The 25,332-nt window shown below is 36.4% G+C and overlaps 1 protein-coding gene across 1 annotated transcript in view; it reads right to left on the minus strand.

Moving 5' to 3' along the window:
* Positions 1 to 25,332, minus strand: part of KPNA5 (karyopherin subunit alpha 5) — a 32,340-nt gene that overhangs the window by 5,536 nt on the left and 1,472 nt on the right. The window contains exons 2-13 of the mRNA XM_024205383.3: positions 24,431 to 24,564; positions 19,989 to 20,090; positions 19,807 to 19,906; positions 16,820 to 16,914; positions 15,244 to 15,375; positions 14,053 to 14,141; positions 12,388 to 12,487; positions 10,518 to 10,681; positions 8,897 to 8,975; positions 6,736 to 6,861; positions 4,605 to 4,732; positions 410 to 588 (exon numbers count right to left, since the gene is read on the minus strand). Coding sequence (XP_024061151.2) covers positions 410 to 588; positions 4,605 to 4,732; positions 6,736 to 6,861; positions 8,897 to 8,975; positions 10,518 to 10,681; positions 12,388 to 12,487; positions 14,053 to 14,141; positions 15,244 to 15,375; positions 16,820 to 16,914; positions 19,807 to 19,906; positions 19,989 to 20,090; positions 24,431 to 24,564 — 1,428 coding nt within the window. The remainder of the gene's footprint in view (positions 1 to 409; positions 589 to 4,604; positions 4,733 to 6,735; positions 6,862 to 8,896; positions 8,976 to 10,517; positions 10,682 to 12,387; positions 12,488 to 14,052; positions 14,142 to 15,243; positions 15,376 to 16,819; positions 16,915 to 19,806; positions 19,907 to 19,988; positions 20,091 to 24,430; positions 24,565 to 25,332) is intronic.

Here is a 25,332-nt window from a genome sequence, read left to right on the forward strand (position 1 = left end):
TAGTAGAGCAGTTGCAAAGACTAATTTTGGCTAGCCAGGTCCTTATGGAAGAGATTAGTTTTCATAATAACATTAAATCTATTTTTACCACTAACTCTGTGAAACCAAAAGTAATCTGCCTAAATTTCATAGATATGATCTGATTTTACTTTTGAGTTTCTGGCTTACTAACGTTTGGTACTTTAAGAACTCTTCTTTGTTCTGTTCTGCCTTAAATTAGATATTTGCTGAATTTTAACTCCAGCATATTAATTTAGTTTGGTCTGAAATATGGCTAGAAATTGGTATGGCAAATAGTAGGTCCAAGTAACTTGTAACTATGTTAGCTAAGTGTTTTACATTATTATCCCTTTTCAGTTACAAATAAGGCAACTGTAAGCGCACAGCTTCACAAGAAATAATTGCTTACCATATGCTTCCTCTATAAGGGCACAGTAAGGATTAATGCCCATTCCATTTTGTTTGGATTCTTGTTCTCCAAGACGCAGAATATTTTCAAGTCCATTCAAAGCCACCTGCACTATTTTGGAATCCATCACAGTCAGGAGATCACAAAGAGGCTTGGTACAACCTAATGCTACCAAATACCTTTGTAATGATGGAGGAAAAAGAGGGGGGAAAAGAAGGACTGATAATCAAGTACAACTTTGACACACCATTCTATGGTATTGAATTCTGCTAGAAACTAACTAACCTGCTGAAATAAGAGCATTTCTATAACCTATGAAGGCAACCTTACTCTGAAATACAGTCAAACCTTGGTTTATTCTAATGGGACAAGAATACAGCAGTTGATCTTATAACTGATGTTTGGATTATGTAAACATTTTCAATCCCTTTTATACATGATTCTACCTTGTTCTAAAAACATGCATTTCAGACACTTCTGATTATATAAGAATGTTTCTCCTGTATGTAACAGTATGATGCAACATCCTCTTTTCTCGAATCAAGAGTAATATGTAATGGCCAAAGATCTAGGCAAGTCTCTTCAAAGAGACAAGAATGTTTTTTTCAATTCAATATCAATCCATTAAAATATGAACAGAACACATTTAAATAATTCTGAAAATTAGCTACCAAAAAGGGAAGGATGTTGTAACTACAGCAAAGGACTGGGATTCAGAGGATCTGGTTTCTATTCCCAATTCTGCCACAAACTTCCTGTGTGACCGTGGGAAGTCACCACCTTTGTGCTTCAGTTCCTACTGTATCAGTAAAACTAAGACAGTAATAAGAACAGGAGTACTTGTGGCACCTTAGAGACTAACAAATTTATTAGAGCATAAGCTTTCGTGGGCTACAACCCACTTCTTCGGATGCATATAGAGTGAAACATATATTGAGGAGATATATATACACGCATACAGAGAGCATGAACAGGTGGGAGTTGTCTTACTTAATTGGCCTCTCAGAGTTGGTAAGACAACTCCCACCTGTTCATGCTCTCTGTATGCGTGTATATATATCTCCTCAATATATGTTTCACTCTATATGCATCCGAAGAAGTGGGTTGTAGCCCACGAAAGCTTATGCTCTAATAAATTTGTTAGTCTCTAAGGTGCCACAAGTACTCCTGTTATTTTTGCGGATACAGACTAACACGGCTGCTACTCTAAGACAGTAATGCTTACCTACATCACAGGATTGTTTGAAGTTTAGTTAATTATGTTCATAAAGCACTTTGAAATCCTCAAGGTGCCATTACTTAAGTGCAGAGTACTTAAGAGGTAAGCTCTGTGTGACAGAGATCATACCTTTTTCCGTGTTTTGTAATGTGCATTTATGGCACCAAACAAATATTTAACTTACAATCAAAGTTTCAGGAGGAATCCACATCACATATTGTATCAAATCTCCAAAGTTTTATTTAAAATAAAGGGTATTATATTTTTAAATGTTAAATTATGAGAACAATTTAAAAAAACAACCTTATTTTTCTGGCATTCTGATTAGAATATTTAGCAGCTGTAGTGGTGCAAAATGGTTTAACTGTTTCCAGGAAATGTACAAGTACTTAGCACACTTTCGGTTTCACAAAAATAAGCCTATTTTTGTGGCCCTTGCCATTTTTGCTTAAAAAGGACTGTTTACAACACATCTATAGAATTAGTTACCAGGGTAGTCACATATTATCAATAAGTCCTTTAAACTAACAAAAATAATCCAACTATAGGTATTCAGATAAACCAGAAAAATGTTTGGTTCTGTTCTGTCACTAAAGAGATCAAAGCTATTTTTCCAAGTGAGACCATCATAATAATACAGATGATTATCTGTGGGAATACCCTAGTAATTACAGGCCTGGCTTGACATGAGTAATTAAAAATGGGTGAGGCCTCATTTGTTGGGAGACAACATTGGGGAGGTAAATGGATCAGCAAGCTGGCAACAGACAGATAAATAAATAGGTCAGTAAGCTAAAACACAGAATGTCTGTAACTTCCTAATATAAGGAGGAAGGAGAAGGGTGGGTGGGGAACACCCAGGGAACCATTTACAACAGACAAGGTACGCCTGGAAGGTAAGATGAGGTAAAGAATATGTCATATGTGGACAGAGCATGATGCACAGAGATTTGGTTCTTACAAAATAACCAAAGGTATGCAATATATAGTAAATGCAATGTAACGTGTAACTGTATATAAAGGAAGAGGTTTCTATGCAACTTTGGATGCATGGTACGCTCCTTACCCACCCCCTATGTTTAAGTCTCATCAACTCAGCATAGCTGAGCATTTCCCGTATGCCAAGTAAAGATACACAAGTGACAAAAATCTGGAGTCGAATTGAGTTCTTGGAAAGCCGAATGGAAAGAAGTCTCAGAGAGAATCCCAACAGTAATTAAAGTAGTCTGAACAGATTCAAAATGATTAAGCTACATTTTGCAGCTGTAGTCAGATGTTTATTTAAAAACAATATTCTCGTTAAGTTTTATGTAACATGACTGCCTGAACGTGGAGTCAAGAATATATTTTTTTAAATGTCTCCCAATAAATAGGCATGACCCAGTTTCATGTGGCTGTAATACACCCTAGACACACTTGCTGTTCATAAACTGCTCAAATTTTGCTTTGACAATATGCCATTAGCAGAACTCTTTGTGGGGGATTATTAACTTCAGTGTTCAGAGCTTTCACAAGGGTGAATTTCACTGAGTGAAATTACAGTATTTCAGTTGTACTGCTAATTCAGTTGCATACTGTGACAATCAGGGTCCAGACACAGACACATTAAGGGAAGAATAGGGGGGAGGGGATTGAATCCCAAAGAATAAGCAGTTGACTCAACTAATTATGTACAAAGTTTGTGCTATAAAAGTATATTGAGTGAGGTATTTTATGAAAGCTTGTAATGTTCTGAACTTTATAGTCATTACGAATTACGTATACGTATAATTACGACTTTTTTTGTATTTTGTATTTGTGTATAAATAAAACAATGTTAATAATTTATGCTGCAACATTCAGCTCCACTTCACAGTGCGGCAGTAGGCAGTCAAGCAGGGAGAAGCTACCTCCACAACCAGAGACTAGGGTCCAAGCACCTAGCATTATACAACCCGAGAAAAGACAAATGATGGGCCATTAGATTTAATGGGAAGACAATGAGACATCCCAGTAGAATTTCCCCAATCTGCATAATCCCCAAACTCATAACAAAAACAACCCCCCCCCCCCCCACACACACACTTTCTAAAAAAGAAGGGGTTTGAAGAATATCCAAAACTGAGGGACAGTCATTTGGCAGGTGCTGTCCATGAAACACTGGATTAAGACTAGATGGTACACTGGGAAACTGTTCAGAGGCAACAGGTAATTTGTATTAGAAAAGGGAATCTATCTAATTTGCTAGTCTAAAGCCTGAGGTTGTATCTTTGTTTATTTTCTGTGTAACTTGTATATGTTTGCTATTCCTTACTATTTTATCCTTGAAACTGTGATTTTTCTCTCTCTATTAGGTAAATCTTTCTTTTACTTTTACCCCAAACAGGTGTTCGGTTTGTAAACTATGTTGAGTGTGTGAACTAAAGTAAGATGTGTCTGGGGGATTGGTGTCACTGACAAAACAGTGAGGAAAAGTCCGAATGGCTGGTAGCAAAGAACTCTGAAGACAGATTTGAAAACGGAAGGGATGTTAGTGTCACCCTGCAAGGAATAACTAGGCGGTGGAAGCCAGGGTGAGATCTTGTGCTTGTGGGCAGGCTACTGGTGTCAAGGGTCTGAACCAAAGCTGCTCAGCATAAAGGCACCCCAGGTTACAGGGCAGGAGGTGAAAGAGCCCTGTAGTGGTCTGGGTGATCCCCAAAATTTCGCACATACTTTATACAATCCATTTTCTAAGTTGCAATAAAAAAAAAATCACTGTATAAAGACAACTAGTTCCAAGAAGACAGCTTTGTTTTTAAGAATTTATTGTGAATTTTGCTAGAATCCAATTATGGGACTAAGAATTTTCTCTTTAAGAAAACAACATTTGAGGTCAAAGAGAAAGGTAAGTGGCAAAATACTTAACTGTGTCTCAATTCACTGGGTTATTTTCAGATGAACACTAACTGAATTTCACATATTAATACTCCTCTGAATCAACTTCTAATTCATTACCTTATCTGTTCAGGAGTACCTCCTGATGTTGCATTAGTGATGGCCCATGCTGCTTCTTTTCTGGTGCGAAATTCAGCTTTCTGAAGAATGTCAATCAATATTGGAAAAATATTTGCATCTATAACAGTCTAAAACAAGAAACAGTGACATTATACAATAGGCTTTAAATGGTAGCAAAAACAACCAAGCTAATATAAATGCGAGAAAGAACATTAAAGATGTTTCCAGAATAGAGAATACCACCATTCGGTAGAATCTGTCAGCCAATCCTTGTTTATTTTGAAATTATTTGTTAAAGATATTCATCCTTTTAAGAGTGTACCAATCAGCCATTGTCTATTAACATGTGAAGATTCCAGTGCACACTAGTTTATATTCAGGAAGGTCCTGGAGTATCTTTCTAAAGAATATTTTACTTATAGATTTGCCTCATGATGAGAATCTCAAAAGTTATAGTACAAAGAATAGTACCTTTTGAATAAGGATGTTTAGATTGGGTCAACATATTTAAGACCCTGATACAGTCCTGACAAAGTTAATGAAAATCTAGGATTTCGATTTGAAGTTAAAACTTTGAATAAAATAATTTAGCCTCAGCCAGACCAACCAGCTCGGAGAGCTTTTGTGACAAAAAGGGCTTGTGTTCTCTTCAAAAGCCACATTTCTACAAATGTATTTAAAAAACAAAAAAACTTAGAAGATGCACAACTACACTCAGTCCCCACATTAGGGCCACTCAACTAATTACAGAAAGCCATTGAAGTTGGCTGTAAGTTGTAAATGAAAATCTGACAATTTAAAATGGTGTATTGTCATCATAATATCTGAACACTTAGGCTAGATGTCTGTGGGATTAAAAATGTTCAAATGCATACCAGGCTGATTATCGTTGTGCAAAACAAGAAAAAAAAAGTCTTTCACAGGTTTGCTAGTTAGTAAAGATGTATCTTTACACTGCATACTGTTCACCAAATTTGTTTTTTGAAGTTACATTAAAATTGCAATATCTTAATCTAGAATTACGAGGCTTTTTCATGGTGAGAACTAGAGCTGCTTGGGAAATGGAATTTTTTTCCTGTGGAAAATTTTGAGGTTTTGAAATTAATTTCCATATCAAATCAAAACAGGATGTAAAAATATTGAAAAACTTCACAAAACAACAACAAAACACCAGAAATTTCAAATCAATAAGGTTTAAATTAAAAATGTTGTTTTGAATCTACAAGTCTACTTGAAACAACAAAACTGTTTTTGATTGTGTCAAAAAGAAAAATAAAGTATCAAAATAGACATCTTCCCACAGAAAATTTTGATTTAAATTAAGTTAAATTTAAGTCTTTCACTGAAGTGAATTATCTACATGCTATAACGCACCGTCTGCCACATCAAGCTACTTTCACATGTATTCAGTTGACAGAATTTATGAATTATGTTAATAGAGATTAACATAGTAACTTGGGAAAAACAGCAACTGTCATATTAATACTGTTGAAAAAATATTTTATAAGCTTCCTTTGCATCTTTCATGTTTGTCGAATTTAATCATGTCCTTTTAATATAGAAATAGCATTTAAACTCAATTTGCTTTTCAATAACTGGGAACAACAGACCCAGTACATAATTCTGAATGTTGCATATAAAAATCCTGTACACCCCCAGAAGACTTCCCTACTCCGAATCCATTCTGTAATACACACTTTGTATATTTTTTGCAAAGCTCCATAAACATTTTTAAGCACCGGTCATTTAAAACTTTGTAAGCAAGCACTTGCACGTAAATATTCTTTGCAAACAATAATACTTAGAACTTTACATCTTTTAAATCTTCAATTCACTTTATAATCATTAACTAATTATCAGTCCCTTTAAAAAGTCAAAACAGGAATTGGTATCGTTAGCACAAAAACAATGCAGATATTCACATGGTTTTATTTTTATGTAATTAGTTGTAAACTTAGATTAGAATTTCTAATAAGCACCACAAAGGCTGGGAAAAACAAATATAAAACTCCAACTAGACCTAAAAATCAAAATGGAAGGGTAAAATATGTTAACTACATTTTTCCTTCCAAGAGAAAAGCATTAAGTGCTAGGTCGGAAGAAGATGGTTAGATTACTAACATTTCATTACCTGAATCTGAGCTCTGTTTCCTGCAGTAATATTAGAAACAGTCCAGCATGCTTCTTTTCGAATGGATTCCTTAGGACTACTCAGCAAATGAAGGAGACAGGGTAATGCAGAGCAATTTAGAATTACCTAAAATAATTTGAAAGTTGAAAATTTCTGCCTATACAACATAAAAAGGTATAGTTCACAGTTTACAGCTGAATTCAAAACAGACAGTCTTTATAAGAATAGTTTAATACTTTATAGCACCTATCAGATACTGTATTCCAAAATGAAGGTGTTTAATGACAGCATAGTGCCACAAAAAGAGAAACAGATAATTTGGTGATTTGGGGAGAGGTGCAGTTGATTAGGCCAAAATAGGAAAGCTGTTATGGAGGGGGGGGAAGGACCAGCTGAAAGACTAGTATACAAATTGTTAAATAACTTAGGTGGGCAACTGTATGCCTACTTTACACTAAAGTTACTGAAGCTAGATCCAAAAACCAAATAAATGCACATGCCAATGACAAAATTAAAAAAAAAGGCAGATATAATGGAGGTACCAACCCCCCCCCCCCACCTCCAATAATGCTCAATGCACAAATAATTAACTATTAAGGGCCATATTCTGCACTCAGTTATGCAAATGAAACTCCTATGGAACCACTCTCCTCAATTTTTGTGGCCCTATCCTATCCTGATTCGCCTTCTGCCGCCAATTGCTGCTTCAGTCTCTTTTAGCAGTTTATCTTTCCCTCCACCCTTGTGTTTGCATTTCCCTCTGCTTGGTCTTGTCTTTTACTTATCCTTTGGGAAGGAATGTACTCCACTGATTCAATAGCTATATGATGGCAACTCAAAAATCACTCTTCACACCTGACCTATGTAGTACCATCAATTCAATTTAGACACAGTTTCTTGTTTTTCCTCCTAAGCCCCCCATTTCTTCCTCCTTCCACTACTTTTGACAATATCTCCATCTCTCAGGCCTTTACCTTAAGTCAATTGACTCCTCCCCTTTCTTTTGACACATCCAGGCTGTCACAAAATCCTGACACTTTCTATACAACATTTTAGAAAGCATCAGCCTTCCTTTCTATTCCACATGCTTAAAGTTTTGTCCAGGGCATACACATCTCCAGTCTTGATTACAGTAATCGCCTACTCTCTAGCATCCCTGAAACCTATACTGTTCCCCTCTTGTGAGTCCAAAACTGCAGTGATCAAAATTTTATTTCTAGCCAGCCTGTTTACTCTCTTAATCCACAGTGCATTACAGGACCTTGCCATTCCATTTAAATCCCTCCTAAAAATTTACTTCTGTGAGGCCCAATAAAATCACATAACTATTTAAATCAACCCCCTCTTCTCTAAGTCTTTTAGACAGTAAGCTATTTACTAGCTATTTAAAGCAGGGAATGACTATCTGCACAGCCTCAAATTCAATGTCATCACTTGACTAATCTTTAGGAAACCTTGTACAAGTGGGACCACAGGTTCCTATGTATGGACAAATAATTAGTGTACCACCTAACTGCAACAGATAAATACAAGAATGGAGTACAGTTTCCATACAGGAAACTAAAGCCATTCTATAAGTGTTGGTTAATATAAAACATTCGTTTATTGCTTGTGATTTATAAGGTTCATACTGAAGTAGAAGCCATAATTACAGTCCACTTTGATACTTCTGTATGAAGTTTTTATGGAGAAAGAGAGGAAGTTTTGAATCAGTTCGCATGTGTCTAAGAAAGCAACTAGAATGGCTACAAAAGACACTTTGTCCAAGTGGGTCATTATATAGATGACTCCTGTTAATAATTACTGAAAACGTGTTATATTAATACCTGGGAAGAACAAAAAAGAGTAACATTTTAAAATGGAATACAGTATTTTACCCATAGAAGTGGAATGACTAAATTAACCTTATCCTCACAGCAATTACATGTAAAAGTCCTTGGCCAAAAGTATTAATATCTTGTCAGACTGGTAATACAGAATGTGTCTACATTCTTATATGGCCCCTTTCACTACAGTATCTGAACACCTGTTGCTAGACACATGTGAATACAACTAATAGCCTTAATCAGTTTCCTGAATAGCACAATTCATTCCTACACCAAAAATATTCTATGTTCTTTTCCAAATTAGCTATATTTCTCAAGTTAGAAGTTGGTCTTACCTGTGTTTGAATATCATCACCAGTCACAATATTTCCAACTGCTCTTAATGCAGGAGACACCACCTTGTAATCATTGTGCCTAGAGACAATACAAATGTTAAACTGCTTGAGGCTGCCAAACTTTATACAATAACTACAGTTGGAGGGTTTAGGCTTTTGATAGGATTTAAACTTATGGCCATGGCAACAGAAAGCCATCTCTTGCAATCTTCCACTTTTTGGCCAAATTCTCCTCCATAGCCGTTAAGTCCAATTGATTATTTTAAAGGAAGGATTTCCCTTTGGAAGTTGCAACAGTGATGGTCTGTCACAGAGAAAGCTATGTTTACAAATCAAGGATGTGAATGACTTCACCCTGCCTGAATTTCACAGAATAACTGGGCCTTTGGGAATGACATAATCCAGTGAGCAAAATTCCTGAAGTAGCCATCTAGCCTAAATAGAGAGGCAGTGAAATTGAAAATCTCCCCCTTCCTCCAACTAGTTTTTTTGGGAGGCAGACTCCCTTCCGGTCTCACAAACCAGTAGCATGGAGACACCCCCGCTCCCCCGGCAATTACCAATTAGGACAAGAGTCTACTGAACTGTCCTTCACCAATCATGAAAGAAAAAAGAAAAAATGTCTAACACTCTCTCCCTAAAAGTATCCTAGCCATCTATTCATAGGGAGTAGTGCTGAATGAGCAGCTCAGGGATCCATACTCTGCTATTCTGCAGTCTCATAGTGCAGAGTGGTTTTCTGTTTTTTTCCCTCTTGGCAGACTATGAACTGTCCACCTAGTAAACTGGGAAAATGTGAAAAATAGCACAAGTCTATTTCTGGGATTTATGCACCCATTAACTGTCTATCTTTCTGCTAGTGGACCCCTTAAGTTTAATATTACCAGCAAGAAAACAAATACAAAACTCAAAAACTGAAGTTTTCGGGACAGTTCACGTCTCAAGCACAATCCCTTGCTTTCCAGGTTACAAGTGCTGTGGAGGAAGCATCTTTCACTAGCAACCTAGGAAAAATTCAAGGAGCTGATCAAGCCAGAAGTGGCACTGAAAGGCTTCAGACTGAAGCTATGTCCAGTCCTCCTCAGCCAAAGAGACAGGCACTTTACATGGGCCATAAGAGAGGACAGAAAAAAAATGGAGTAACCCTAGAATAGTGGCTTTCAACCTTTCCTGACTAATGTAACCCTTTCAAGAGTCTGATTTGTCTTGCATACCCCAAGTTTCACCTCCCTTAAAAACTACTGGGACAAAAGCGTCACAACACACTATTACTGAAAAAATAGTGTACTTTCTCATGTTTATTATAATTAAAAATAAATCAAATTGGAATATAAATATTGTACTTAAATTTCAACGTATCATATATAGTGCAGTATAAACAATTCATTGTCTGTATGAAATTTTACTTTGTACTGACTTAATCAGTGCTTTTTATGTAGCGTGTTGTAAAACTAGGCAAATACAATATCTAGATGAGTTGATGTACCCCCAGAAGAGCTCTGCATTCCCGATTGAGAACCACTGCCCTGGAGGACAGCCCATCAATACTGTAGGCCCACAGTCTGAGCTCATGTTCATGTTGGCAACATCCTAAAATAGAGATTTGACTAAAGGCACTTACATAAGAAGTTCCACCAATCTTCGACAGACTCCAGAATCAATAACTGCTTGAATTTTATCATTGGGTCCATCTGAAAGGTAAGAGAGGGCCCAACAAGCATCTGCTAATACATCTGGGTCACTGCTAAATAACAGTCTTGATAAAACATTTAAGCAAGGAGCAACCTAGGTTAAAAAAAAATTATACATGATTAGATGCTTCCTCTATTTTTTGTTTTAAAATTTGTTTTCCCTGTGCTAACAGAAAATGTGAATTAAATTACATGCACTGTATGGTGAGTAGAGTAGGCTTACTGTCTCAGAATGGATTGTTCCATGGTCAGAGGCTAAGGATGATTGATAAACCCAAATCAGAACTCTGCAGAAATTACCTTTACTTTATCACTCAGTCTGCTACAAAGACATTGCAACCATGAAGTAATGCTAGTCTTTGCATGAAAAGGAAATGATTTATTGTGTGTTTCAGAATTTATTTATCAAGGCTTGCTTTTCAGCCTACCCACTTGAAGGAATTACATTATTATAATCACTTTACAAAAAGGGATCATATGTTTTTCAGCTGCCCATATACTACTGAGTTTTACAGAACCAAGCCAGGCAAATTTCTTCTGATCTCAGTTCCCATTCACTTGCAGTATCTCTGGGCAGAGCTTGGAACCCAACCTCCTCTACATAGCAGTTTGTCTGATGAAGCGGCCAGTTTGAGCCCCACCTCACCCCTCATTTTTCCCCTCAATGGTCAATGTTGGGAATACTGGGTTCTTTGCAGGAATTACGAGTCCTTTTCTCTTCAGCTGACAGTTGCTACACAATTCTGCTTCCTCTACCTCCTTTTAATGCTGCTATTGTGACGGGCAAAGGAACTACTCTGAGTAGCAGTTGCCCAGAGAAGAGAATAAGTAAGTAGCAAAGAGCATCCTTGTTCCACACTACCAGAAAGGGTTATTATTGAAGGCAGCATCTTATAAATTGGAATAGCAAGATGGGGAAACTACTCACCATTTTGTTAACATTCCCCCACAAGAGTAAAATTAAAGTAGCAAATTAATAATCAATCTCACACTCTATGAGAAAAGTTATGCAGAAGGGAAAATTGAGAGAGGCTGAGCAATTCACTTAACCAAGGTCACAAAAGCCAATGGCAGAATTGAGACTAAAATCCAAGAGTCCTGATCTCACTCCCCTCCCCTCTTCCAGAATACCCACTGATTTACTTTAATTAAATAAACTATTTAAAAGCTTTAGGATAATGATACAAAAATGTTCCTCATTTACAAACAAATATTTACATTACAAAGATGGATTGCTTTTTCAAAGTTAAAACATCACCACATTAATACTATTCTGCTGAAGAGCTATAGCAAAATACAAGAACCTTGTTTCCTAGCAAGATACTGCAGACCAAGTTGATGAAAAGTTAAGTGACACTTTTCAACTACTTTTAATAGTTTATTCTCGTGTTTATAGAAAGCACGGTAAAAGATTAACATAGCTTATGTAGACACACTGGATTTGGTTTGGTTTTCAGATAGCTAATGAATCAATATTCTTCGCACTTGCGTTAAGGTCAGCAGAAATGCACAAAGCTCTGCATATAATGTGGTAACATCTAAATTTTCTGTTGCGTCACACAAAATGGTGACTATTTATTGGTGAAGACTTAATTTAAATCAAGCTCAGAATCAGGAGAATAGATAATATGGATCTACTGCAAACATGTCTTCTCATAACAAAAAATTCTTTACCCCAGAGACTGACTGGGTTGACTACAAGAAGATTCTTCTCTGTATGAGAACACCACATTACAAGTGTATTGCCCCTTCAAATTTTGTAAGTTCCTTAAAAGTGAAATATTTTGATACCTTACATACCTTACTAAAATCTGGAGGTGGATTCTTGCCTCTACAGAGGTTTGAGAGGGCCCAGACTGCATTTCTAGTTGTTGTAAGTCTATTTGAATTTGTTAACAATCTGCCAAGGAAGAGAACAAATATCACATTACATTCATTACCAAGGAGTGGTATATTCCCTTGTTTTCCTAGGATTCTTAATACTGTCAGAAGTCTAGAAATAATTCCTATCTCCCTGCACTAGTTTAATTCCTTTCCTCTTGCAAACACTGATTTTTGCCTGCTTTGAAATATTCTCATGGCACAGACCAGTTTAATAGATTATGTGGTTCACAAGAGACACTTCCCCTTACACTACTGTATAGCATCTCTCCCCTCATTCACAATCACATAACACTGCGGTGGCAAGTACAGCAACTGCTCACATGAAAAATAATAGGAAGGTAATTAATTGAGTTTCTTGTAATGCAATATAGCAGCTGCTAAAAGGAGGAGCCAGGAACAGCAAGTGGGAACTTTCCTTATTAACATAGGTATTTTCATTTAAAGGAACACATTCAGGCTAAGCTATTTTTAAAAAGATTGCTACCTATGTTACTAGAATAATTTTTTAAATCTAAATTTACTTGTTAAGCATTTAAGTTTGAAAATGGTAAACAATGCTGCAATATTTGGGCTGCAAAAACTGGGAAGGAATGGATAGACATGTTGTTCTGTGTTTGACATTTTCAAGTTGTTTGTAAAGTGCTGAGGTTATTTATTTTAAACACATCGTTAGAGCTCCTCTACACTTGAAAGTTTATTTGGACTAAAGTAGGGTACAAATTTAAAGCGCAACAGCTATTCCTGAATAACTCTGTAACCCAGGAACCTCTTGGTGCCAACTGGTTGGGGGCATAAGGGTGCATAGTTTTACAGGGATCCCTATGTCACATATATTCATAGTAAGAACTTGCAGGTGGCATATGAGGTCTCTACTGAGAGGCAGTAGCTCACCAGTCATCATAATCGTGAGATTTATGTATGGAGAATATTTAAGAAGTTATACGTAGGGCCCTACCAAATTCATAACCATGAAAAACACGTCACGGACCATGAAATCTGGTCTCCCCCCGCAAAATCTGGTCTTGTGTGCTTTTACCCCATACCATACAGATTTCACAGAGGAGACCAGCGTTTCTCAAATTGGGGGTCCTGACCCAAAAGGGAGTTGCACGGGGGTGGTAAGATTATTTTGGGGGGGGTTGCAGTATTGTCACCCTTATTTCTGCACTGCCTTCGGAGCTGGGTGGCCAGAGAGCAGCAGTTGTTGGCCGGGCGCCCAGCTCTGAAAGCAGCGCCCCAACGGCAGCAGCGCAGAAGTGAGAGTGGCAATACCATACCGTGCCACCCATAAATCAATTATAAAATCCAAACAAATTCAGCCTAGATATTCCAAGTGTTAGAACAGATATAGGTTTTTTTATTTTTGGTGTTATTGGTCTAAGAGCTAGTAAAGCAAAAATGACAATCTACATTCAAGTATTTCCTATAAAAAGTATAAAAGCCTATGTAAAGTTTTTTTTAAATGCATACACACACACACACACACACACACACACACACACACACACACAAACTTGTAGCATATGGTTCCCATTCTCTAAAACCGTATGTTTTACTTACAATATTAGCTTAAATACTTACTCCAAGAGTGGTGGGAGTATTCTACAGTTTAAGACAAAGTCTCTGCATTCTGCGTTGTCACCAGCAATATTACCAAGAGCCCACACTGCCTTTAGAAAACAAAATGCTAAAGTAAGCTAATATAAACACAATAAAAGTTTATCTAAAATACTTTTATAGCGTAGACTATACATTATGTATTCCTCTCGTGACAAATTCCTATGATGGAGTCAAAATAGCTCATGATTATAATTATTACCTGAACAGTCCAGAAAAGAAAAACCTCTCATTGTACAACTTTCTCAAATCAAACTTGTATACTTGATAAATTACACGCAAGAAAGGGCTTGCTAGCCTTTTAGCCAAACTTTATAAAGGCCATATATTTGTACAAAAATATCAAACACTTGAATAATTATATCCGTAATGAATGGTATTTTATAATGTGAATATGCTTCCACCAAAAAAAGATATCTGCATTTTCCCCGCAACGATAAAAATTTTGTATCTGCATCCGATCTGCGATCTCCAAAAATGGTCCGTGGATATCCACATCCGTGGAAATAAAATGGATATCAGCAAATTTGCAGGGCTCTACCCATATGCAATTAAGGATAAAGTTCTCTTTGGCTAAGCAACTCAATTGCACACAGCTATTTAAAATGGAGTCATTGTAAAGGATTTGTTAGATCAGGAACTATTATTGCTTATCATTTTTCAGTCACTCCAAAATGAGCTAGGCATCTTACAAACGAGTAAATGACAGTCCCTGCTCTGAAATGCCACACCCTAAATTCAGCAAGACACACTGGGGCGGAGGGAAGAAGTTGAGAGGAAAGATAAGGGAAACAACAAGATGTGGTAATTCAAGAAAGAATATGGATATCTTGGTGGTGAAGTTATTTTATTTTCTCTATTGCTATGCCTTAAGATCCCCTCACTTCTTGCAAACATCACAACAGAAAATGAGTTTTTAGGAGGAAACCGAATGAGATAAAAGACGTAGGCTGGCGAAAAGGAAGCATAAGGGGCAGCACAGAAAAAAGGCAGACATTAGTGAGACGGAAAAAAAGAGCATACAGTGTGGAGCCTTATTTTTGTAGTCATAATAAACTAGTACACAAATTCTATTGTTCAAAACTTTTTAAACCATACACAGAGGAAACAGAAAAAGGACAGTTATTTAGAAATTACAAAAACACAAATATGTACCTGCTCCTGTACATCTTCATGTTCTGAATTAAGCAACTTAATAAAAACTGGAACAGCTCCAGTCTCAATTACTACTTTGGTGTGTAGAAAAGTTCCAGATGCTATATTTGTCAAAGCCCAAGCTGCTTCAAACTGTTGAAGGAGAAAGACAAACAGAAGTCATTAATGGGAAAGCAAACATATTAAACAGTAGATTTTATGTATTTGGAATTTTTATCAGATTATCCAATTAGATTTTTCTTCTTTGATACTAAAATAAATCTCTCCATTACTATGCTTTTACAAAGAAGAAAGTCACTGGCATAACTAAATAATCTAGTACCTATTAAGCATCTTAGCAAAGGAACTTGTTGGCTTGATTACATTATTAGGGCTTTTCTACACATGGAGTTATTCCTGATTCACTGTTCCTAATTTAATTCCATGTGTGGACAGTCTTATTCTGGAATAAGACTGTCCATACATGGAGTTAAATTAGTAACAACTCCATGTGTAGTCAAGCTCTTAGGTTTTGACAACAGAAGCAAGTTGCACTGATTTAACTGAAGGTGTCATTAAATCAATTTCGTTCAACTGATGCAAACCCCTGAATGGACACTAATTTCAGTTTAAACCAGGTTTAGCTTAAAATTAATTCTGGTGCTACTTTCTTAGATAGACAAAGCCTTAGGCCTGGTCTGTGCTACAGAGTTAGGTTGATATAAGGCAGCTTATGTTGACCTGTGTGTCTCGGCTACAATGTTCCTCCCACTGATTTAACTTGCCCGCTACGCCGACCAAATAATTCCACCTCCGTGAGAGGCGTAGTGCTTAGGTCAACATAGTTAGGTCAACACAGCATCCTCATACACACTGCATTGCTTACATCGCCTGTTGCTGTCTTTGACAGCCCAAGGTCCCCACAATGCCCCACTTAAGTCAGTGTAAGAGCTCCAGGTGAGAACACGCACCACCGATAGAAGAGCATAGCGCAGACACAAAGAGACCATTTAATTACTGCAGTGGCTGTAGGTCGACCTATCTTAAGTCAACTTAATTTTGTAGTGCAGACATGCCCTTAGTCTGGCTTTCCATGTGGCAAGAAGTGTTGGGCAGAACTATGTGTATTCCTATTGTTTGTTGAAAACTTCGTAAAGATTTTCTGGAGGGACCAAATAGAAATTTTTTGATTTACCATTTATTCCTAATTTTCTATTACAAGATTTGTGAATGAAGTTAATGGTCACAAAAACATTTTCAAACCAGACAGTGTTGGCAGGTGCTGTGTCAGCTTGCTTACACATCTATGTCAATGCCTCTGATATTCCAGTTTGAGGGCTCTCTTGAACTGAATGCCATTCACACAGAAGAAGGATTTGATAAAATGAATATAGGGAGACTAGCATGGAAGTCTCTTGAGGACCAAGTCAGGATTTCTAGTAAGTGGCAATAAGCTGGCATCTCATGCAACTGGAATACAAATCCCTGATGACCACATATTACTAAATCCAATTCTAAAGCCATATTCTCCTCAGTTTGTTTTCTGAGGTTTTTTCCCATTCCCAAACCTAAGTCAATATCAGTAATATTCACTCACTTGGAGAGTGCAATTCTCTTTCCTCTCTAGAAATTTCACAAACCTCTGCACAACTCCTTGTTTCTGTATCACTTCATCTATAGGTGGATTAGGCTCTAGGGGAAAAAAAGAAGATTATTGGCACTAATGAAAATGAAAGGCAAGAGCTTAAATTACATCATAAATATAAGATTACCTAGCACAGTTCTCAGGAAATTCCTGCCATAATTGTAACCTCAAATAAAATTAGTTCCCTCATTCATTATCTTAGGACTTATTTGCACAGGGGGAAAAAGCCTGAAATAGCTAATTTGAAGTAGATTAACCTAAAGTGCACAAAGACACTTTTAGTGCAGAATAAGAGCATCTACATGGGAAGTTAGTGCAGAAAAACGATTGCACTTTAAATTTACAACCTAGCTGTTGGAAATAATTTCCCAAGTTTATTAAGGTTTACTACTACTCAGTTTCCACACAAACATTCCTTTATTAGTTCCAAAGGCCACTCGGTGTGTGTTTAATCCAAAATATAAGCATATACACCCATATTCTATAACAAGCAACAATATAGTCATAAGCATTAGCCAAATTACTTACAACAGGTTCAGGCCAGGGAGACACATTCCCATCATGGGATGACTCCAAAGTGGTAAGGCAAAACTCAGACAAAGAACTGCTAGACAACCTTGCTTTTTAGACACAAACAAGTGATGTCATTGCTGGTTACTGGATCTTAACTAAAGTCAGCTCAAGCAGTTTAGGACACACCGAATTGAAGCTCTCTCCCCTTATCTCACTTAGCTACATTTTTCCCTAGCAACTAAGCTTTTCTAACTAATCATTTACCACACCTGGTGCCCAATTAACCATGTTTTCTTTATTTCTATTGCTTAGCCCAAATCTTAAATAAGATAACACTTGTATTTTCAGGGTTACTAGATGTTTAACAAGCAATTCACTCTTTCTGGTCACATTCTTCGGGCCTATCACTTACGTCAAGATCCAAACTCAATTTAACTTACTCAGGTCAAATGTGAGACTATATTCCTTCACTAGCTATTTTGCTTTCCTGTTGTTAGTTTCCCTGCTGACAAGCACTTAGATACAGTCCCACTAAACTACTGTAGTGTATTAAGTACCTTACTGTGTATAGCCTGTGGTAATATGTCAAGCCCCCTGCATGATGGCCTATAATCAGCTCATTGTAACACCGTTTACTCTGTGCCAATCTTTCAGGGCAATGTCATCAAAGTAATCAATCTGAGAAGTTGCTTTTAAGTGTTCATTACTTCCTTTTGCTAGCTAATAGCAATTATCTAATAATTATTTCTGCTAGATAATAAATAGCTGTACAATCTACTGTTCATAGCTATGTATTCAAAATTGAAGAGCCACAAGCAGGCACCCGGTCTGAAGCTGCTGTTAGGATCCCAACTGCAATCCAGAGAGAAGTTTGCTTTTCAAGCAGATCATTGTTCAGCTAAAACTTATCAGAAGACTTATGCAAGACTCACCAATATCCAAAAAATAAAATCAAAGCAATGAAGATCCAGAATCACGAGATGAAAGACAATAACTCAGAATCCAGTAAAAGTCAGACTACATATACAGCTTGTTAAAAATCACAGCCTGATGTGCTAATGTCATTCGACCACTTCCTTTTAGAATGTTTCTAAATGTCAGAGTCTGAAATTTTGTCTACAAGTTGTGCCCTGGTGGCGCTTTACTTGAATAGTAGATTGCACAGCTATTTATTATCTAGCAGAAATAATTATTAGATAATTGCTTAAGGGAGACCATCAACTTAAAAACTACACTTATCTGAATTTTCTATGACCTTACTATTGTTACAGATAACATCTAAAATTACATTAGAACAGAGGTTACAGGGGAAAAAAAATCTATTTTTCTCTTTTGAATTTTTGTATCTGGCAGCACATTCTCTACAGTCCGTTTCAGCCTCGGCACCAGCCTACCTCCCGGCCTCAGAGGTAAGGAGGGGTACGACCCTGAAAAGTTTGTGGACCACTCCCCTAAAGCACAACAATTCATATCCATCCCAAATTTAGTTTTATTTATTCTTATCTAATGCAACTCTGAATGTTTTCATAAATCAATATAAAAGTCTAGTTTTTTTTCAATCCTACTAAGCTCTTGGCTTCAATGATACATCGTGGCAATGACTTTCACAAACTAACTGCATTTTGTGTAAATATATTTCCTTTTATCAATTTTAAAATGTATTGATTGCTATACCAATAAAGCAAGATATCCAAAAATCCAGCTGCAACGTGTAGCTATATATTATAGTTTGTACTACAAAAAATAAGGTACTTTACAAAAATATGCTCAAGACTGAATACTTTAATTTGGAAATCAAATAGGAATAATGCAACAGGAGAATACCAAACAGTAATGGTTAGATAGATAGATACTTTAAATAAGTAGGTATAAACATATTAAATATGGCTTCCTAATAATTTCAGTTCTCTAGGCTTCTTTCGGATGTATAATTATTTAAATATTATAACATTTGACTCACTTTTGCTAAAGATCTGATTATACAGAACAAGTCAATTGTGTACCATGTTCCATATAAAGGAACAAATCAGCATTAGAGATAGAGGCCATTATGGTATCAGCCACAATCCCAACTACAATAAACTGGAAGTGTATTTTAACATTAGCAGCTGAATCAAAATTGTTCAAGGAATTCAACCATTGCAATGAGCACTGGTAAGTGTGCAATCACTGCCCGAGCTCCCTTTAATCATAAAGTCCTTGCTTTTGTTGCTTTATCGGAAAGACTTAACATTACTGTAATGAATCTTTTTGTGTTTAGCCATTATGTACAAATGAATGTGATTTAAACATAGCTAGGAGCTCCAGCCAGATCGTTTTTTTTTTTAAAGTTGCAAATTTAAGCTATATAAATTCAATGTGACTAATACTTGTTATATGAACATAAAGCAAGCAGCATAAAAAAAAAACCTAAAATGCTGATTTACCTTTAGAAAGCAGTTTTCTAAATTTTTGTGTTGCTGTGAGCTGTTGATCAGGATCATCTGAGAAAATCATCTGCACCATATCAGCTGTAATAACTTCTTCCTAAAAATGTAAAAATGGTATGTTGTTTGCAATTTTAAGCACATTTGTAAAAATACATTTAAAGTATTTATGTATTACTTACTTCTGGAATAGGTACAGTAGAGCTGACATCAGGATCCTGGATGGGGCTTTCTACCATAGACTCTTCATTTCCCAGGAGAGAAACATTTCTGCGTTTAAATAACTAAACAAAGAAAAATGTGTCAAATTTTACATTGTTCTGTGTTTTTTTAAAATTTATGGGATAGATATGCAAAGCATATAGAGGGATGAACTGCTATAGATTTTTTTTTTTTTATAAGTTTGAAGAAAATAAGTTTCCAAAAGCAGTCATCAAAACCTCTCATCAATTCTCAGAAACTTCACAGAAAGTAGTGGATCATATGAAACAGTAAGGCATATAGATTAGGATGAGTGATAGTAATGTCTCAATTTTCCAAAAAAATCCTGAATTTTAACAATGACTGTATACTGCCTCCCTTCTTCTCCCCAATCACTCATGAAACTGGAGATCTTAAAAAAAAGTTTTAGGAATTTAAAGGAAAAACCCAAACACCCCTGCAGTATTTGTAATCCAGAAAGAGCTAATGTACCTTAGAGCAGGGATTGGCAACCTTTCAGAAGTGGTGTGCTGAATTTTCATTTATTCACTCTAATTTAAGGTTTTACGTGCCAGTAATACATTTTAAAGTTTTTAGAAGATCTCTTTCTATAAGTCTATAATATATAATTAAAACTGTTGTTGTATGTAAAGTAAATAAGGTTTTTAAAATGTTTAAGATGCTTCATTTAAAATTAAATTAAAATGCAAAGCCCCTGGACCGGTGGTCAGGACCCGGGCAGTGTGAGTGCCACTGAAAATCAGCTCCTGTGCCACCTTCGGCACGCGTGCCATAGGTTGCCTTAGAGGCTTTCACCTTGGAACTTTGCTGTTTATTAAATTAGAAAAAAAATTTAAAAAATGTACGAGGGGTAAGAAAACAAAGAAACCCAATTCCCTTTCCTTATAGTTTCCTATTTTATTCCTTGCAATTCAAAAGAGATTTTGAAATGGAGGGTATATGATGTGAACCAATTTCTCGATGGTTTTGTGTACTGAAAGATATTTTAAAGTCACTAAAACTGGTCTAAATGGTGCTTATTGCACTAGTTTACAGTAGGCTTTCCTTGATCATCTGAACCAAAAAAGTTCCCTAAGAAATTTTGTGCCCTCTTTACATATGGTAATTACGTATTACCTTAGACTATCCTGTGCTTTGCTGCACATTGGGCTACCCACATTTGCCATCCTTGACTGTCAACTGCCTTTCTCTCCAAATCTTCCCATTTTATGTTGAGGTGCTAGATGTTGTTCAGAACTGTTCGTTTCTATTTTATTCATGGTCTTCCTCTCTTCTTGCATTTTCTGGCTTCCATTCAAGGGCAGTATTTGGTAAGCGTTCTTTTTCCATTCTCAGCACATGTCCCAGCCACTGATGTCTTCTTTTGTAGATTGTGAGAGAGTGCCTCGTCCAATAATTTTTCTGACGTCTTCATTCGTCTTCCTATCTCTATATGTTATTCCCAATATTCTTTTCAGACATTTGTGATTAAATGAATCCAGCTTTTGCATATCTTTCTTGGTAAGTTGCCATGTCTCACTGCTATATGTTTTGATGGCGATAGCAATTGCTTTGTACACGTTCAGTTTTGTCTTGAGGGAGATGTTTTTGAGTCTTCCAAATATAGCGTTTGCCTTCCTGATTCTTATTTCCTCGGAACTAGTACCATCTTGGCTGATGGTACTTCCAAGATACGTAAAATTGTTCACCTTCTCCAGATTCCCTCCTTCAATTTTGATTTCTGTTCTCCCTACAGTCCCCATTAACATGACTTTACATTTCTTTGCATTGTATCTCAAACCTATCTACTCCATTACTTCTTTTACTTGGTTTGTGCATTTTTGTAGTCTGTTGGCATCTTCATTGATAAGACCCATGTCGTCAGCAAAGTCTAGATCAAATAGCCTTGAATTGTTCCATTTTAGGCCACATGTATCACTGTCACATTGTTGTAATCCATAGTCGATGACTAGCATAAACAAAAAAGGCAACAGGACACACCCCTGCCTTACATATGTCTTGATGCTGAATGGCTTACTCAATCCATTTTCCATTTTAATGCAGCATTTTGAGTTGGCATAGAATACCTTCATAACGTTAATTAGTTTTGTTGGAAATCCATATTGTTCCACAATTTTCCACATTGTTTCTCTGTTTACACTATCGAAAGCCTTTTGAAAGTCCACAAAATTGATGGCAAGACTGCCTTGGAATTCAATTGTGTTCTCAATAATCCATCTCAGGGTGAAAATAGCATCTGTGCATGATCTCCCTTGTCTAAATCCAGATTGTTGTTCACTTAGGATGGTATCCATATTTCCTTTAATTCTGTTCAGGAGGACTGTTGCTAATACTTTTCCTGTGACAGATAGAAGTGTAACTCCCCTCCAATTTGAACAATTATTTAGATCATCTTTCTTTGGTAACTTGATTATGATACCGAGGGTCCATTCTTCCGACACTTCCTCCTACGTCCATGTTTTATTGCACAGCAAACAGATGACTGATTCCACGTCTTCACCTCCATATTTAAGCATTTCAGAATGAATCCTGTCCAAACCAAGTGCCTTGTTGTTTTTCAGCTTCCACAATGCTTTTTTTTTTTTACTTCTTTGATATTTACTTCAGATACATCTATATCTAGGTCTAATAGTTTATCATTGTTAAATTCCAGTCTTGTAATTGTTCTGGTTGGTCTTTGAAGTGTTCCACCGGTCTATTTTCTTGTTCCATCTGTGTTTTCAAAATTTCTCCTTGTTTCCCTTTCACTGGGACACTTCTTGAAACAGTTAACAGGATATGGATCAAAATTCAGATCATGTAGACTGTTCTTGTATCGTTTCTTTCCCATGCTTCTTCAGCTTCACTAGCCTTACTTTCTATCCAATTTCGCTTATCTTTTTTGCATTGTTTCTTTACTGCTTTGTTTTCTTCTTTTGTCTATAATTTTCCATGTTTCTTCTGAGATCCACTGTTCTCTATTGTTTCCTCTCTTTCTACCAATTATCTTTTCAGCTGCTTCTAGCATAGCTGTTTTGAAAAGATCCCAGTATTTTTCCACTTCGTTTTCTTCAAGATCTTTAAGGGCCTCAAACCTATTCTTGACCTCTATCTGGTACTCTTTTCGTATCCTGCAATCTTGTAGTTTCTGTGTATTGAATAATCTGATCTGTGTTCTCTCTTTTTAAACGCTTTAAACTTCAATTTGATGTTTGCTTTCAGCAAATAGTGATCTCTCCCTATATCTGCTCCTCTGAATACTCTTGTATCTAACACTGATGTTTTCCACCTCTAACACAGATATAGTCGATCTCATTTTGTGTATGGCCATCTGGTGAAATCCATGTCTTTTTGTGCATATTTTTATGTTGGAAGAAAGAACTGCAGATGCTAAGATTGTTTTCAGCACAAAATTCAAGAAGTCTTGTGCCATTGTCTGTCGTTGTTCCAGTCGTATGTGGGCCAATGACTGTTTCCCAACCTCTTCTTTCATTTCAGATCTGGGCATTAAAATCTCCCATAACTAGGACAAGATCGTGGTTTGGTACCGGTATTTCTTTCATTTTCAATTCGTTCAATTCTGTATGGAATCTCTTTTTGTCCGCTTCATCTGCATTGTTTGTGGGAGCATATGCCTGGACTATGGTGCACTTAATGTGCCGAGAGTGGAATCTAGCGGCCAGTAGCTTATCTGATATTGGCTGCCAATTCATAAGTGATTTTGCAGTGCTATTCATGATGATTTCTACACCTCTCTCATGTTTGGTTCCACCTGAATATAATATTGCTTTTTCTCCAGATGTTATCATACCTTGATCTTTCCATCTAACTTCACAAAGTCCTAGGATGTCAATTTTATATCTATCAATTTTTTTGATTACCTGTGCTAATTTTCCTGCACTATTTAGAGTTCGTACACTCCAGGTAGCTATGGATGTACTCTTTTTGGCCGTTACATATTAGATACATTACATTACTTTTTAATTACAAAGTAACTGACTAAAATTATTATACATTATTTTAATGCAGTTCACTGAGAAACTTTAAAGAAAAAAGAAATTCATTTCCAAACTGACATCACAACAGGTCACTACTAAAATATAAAATATTTACCATCACCACCTGAATATACCTAGCCTAATATATTAGCCTCCTGTATCTGTTTATATATTGGAGATACATCAACCTCAACTGTAATATTTATGCTTTAGCAGACTGTTCCTAATTTTTTTACGTGTAAACAAAATGTCTGCTACTGTCTTGATTTTCTTCTAGAAACCAAACTTTAGTATGTATCCGTAAAAAACTACAGTTACTGAAAAATCAGTCTGTTTATATGAATATTATGTAGAACTAAATCTTTATGAATGGAAAGCTCTCAATTGACAACCATGTTTATTACATTTTATGGTTAGAAACCTACTTGTTCTTCTCTTTTTTGTTTCCGAAGCTGGATTCCATCCTCTTCTCTCCGTCTGCGCATTTCTTGAGGATTGAGTGCATTGTTCTTGTAACTTTTCATTCTATAATTATCTTTTCCTGGGCTCGCCATCGTGTCTATAACAAACAAACAAAATGGGATTTTTACCCTCCAAAAATCTATATTTTGAGAGATATAAGTGCCTTCTCTTGGATTATGAAACTTTGGGGCACAGGCTGTGTTTTCCTGTGTTTGTGGGCAGGGCCTACCCCATTTTGAACACTGCCAAAATACCAAAAAGAGAGAATATAGTAACTTAACAGCTGTATTTTGTAAACTCTAGCTTAGACTATTGCAATGCACTCTACCCAAGATTAACCATGAAAGGCACTTAAAAGCTTCAACTACTGCAAAACAAAGCTGACAGCCTTATGAGGAAGGTGAGCTGGAAAAAGCATATTACACTGTGAATCAACTGCAAGTCGCCTTCAAAATGAAATCGGAAGTGCTGATTATTGCCTACCATTTCCTAAACAAGCATGGGAAATTGATTGCATCTCCCTCTCAAACATAACCAGCTAACTGTACATCAAAGTGAGGGCATTTTTAAGGTGAAAAGTGACTGAAAATGATAGATTGATGTTTACTGTCTGTTAATGTCTAAACGTACTAATTGTACTCTGTTTACAAGTTTGTTTTTCTTAAATGCCCACCGCACAAACAACCTTGGATCCAAGTATCAACCTGGGTCCTTTCCTTTTCTTGCATCACCAACGACAGTTCTGCAGAGACCAAATTAAGATGTCATTGATATCTGTTCTAACCCATTGCCTTCAATAGTTTTAAACTAGTAACATAGTTAAAATTTCTATTGATGTGCAAAAAAAAATTAAATCCCACCCTCA

This window comes from Terrapene carolina, unplaced genomic scaffold, assembly GCF_002925995.2.
Source record: "Terrapene carolina triunguis isolate 2854851 unplaced genomic scaffold, T_m_triunguis-2.0 Scaffold85, whole genome shotgun sequence".
Taxonomy (NCBI): Eukaryota; Metazoa; Chordata; order Testudines; family Emydidae; genus Terrapene; species Terrapene triunguis.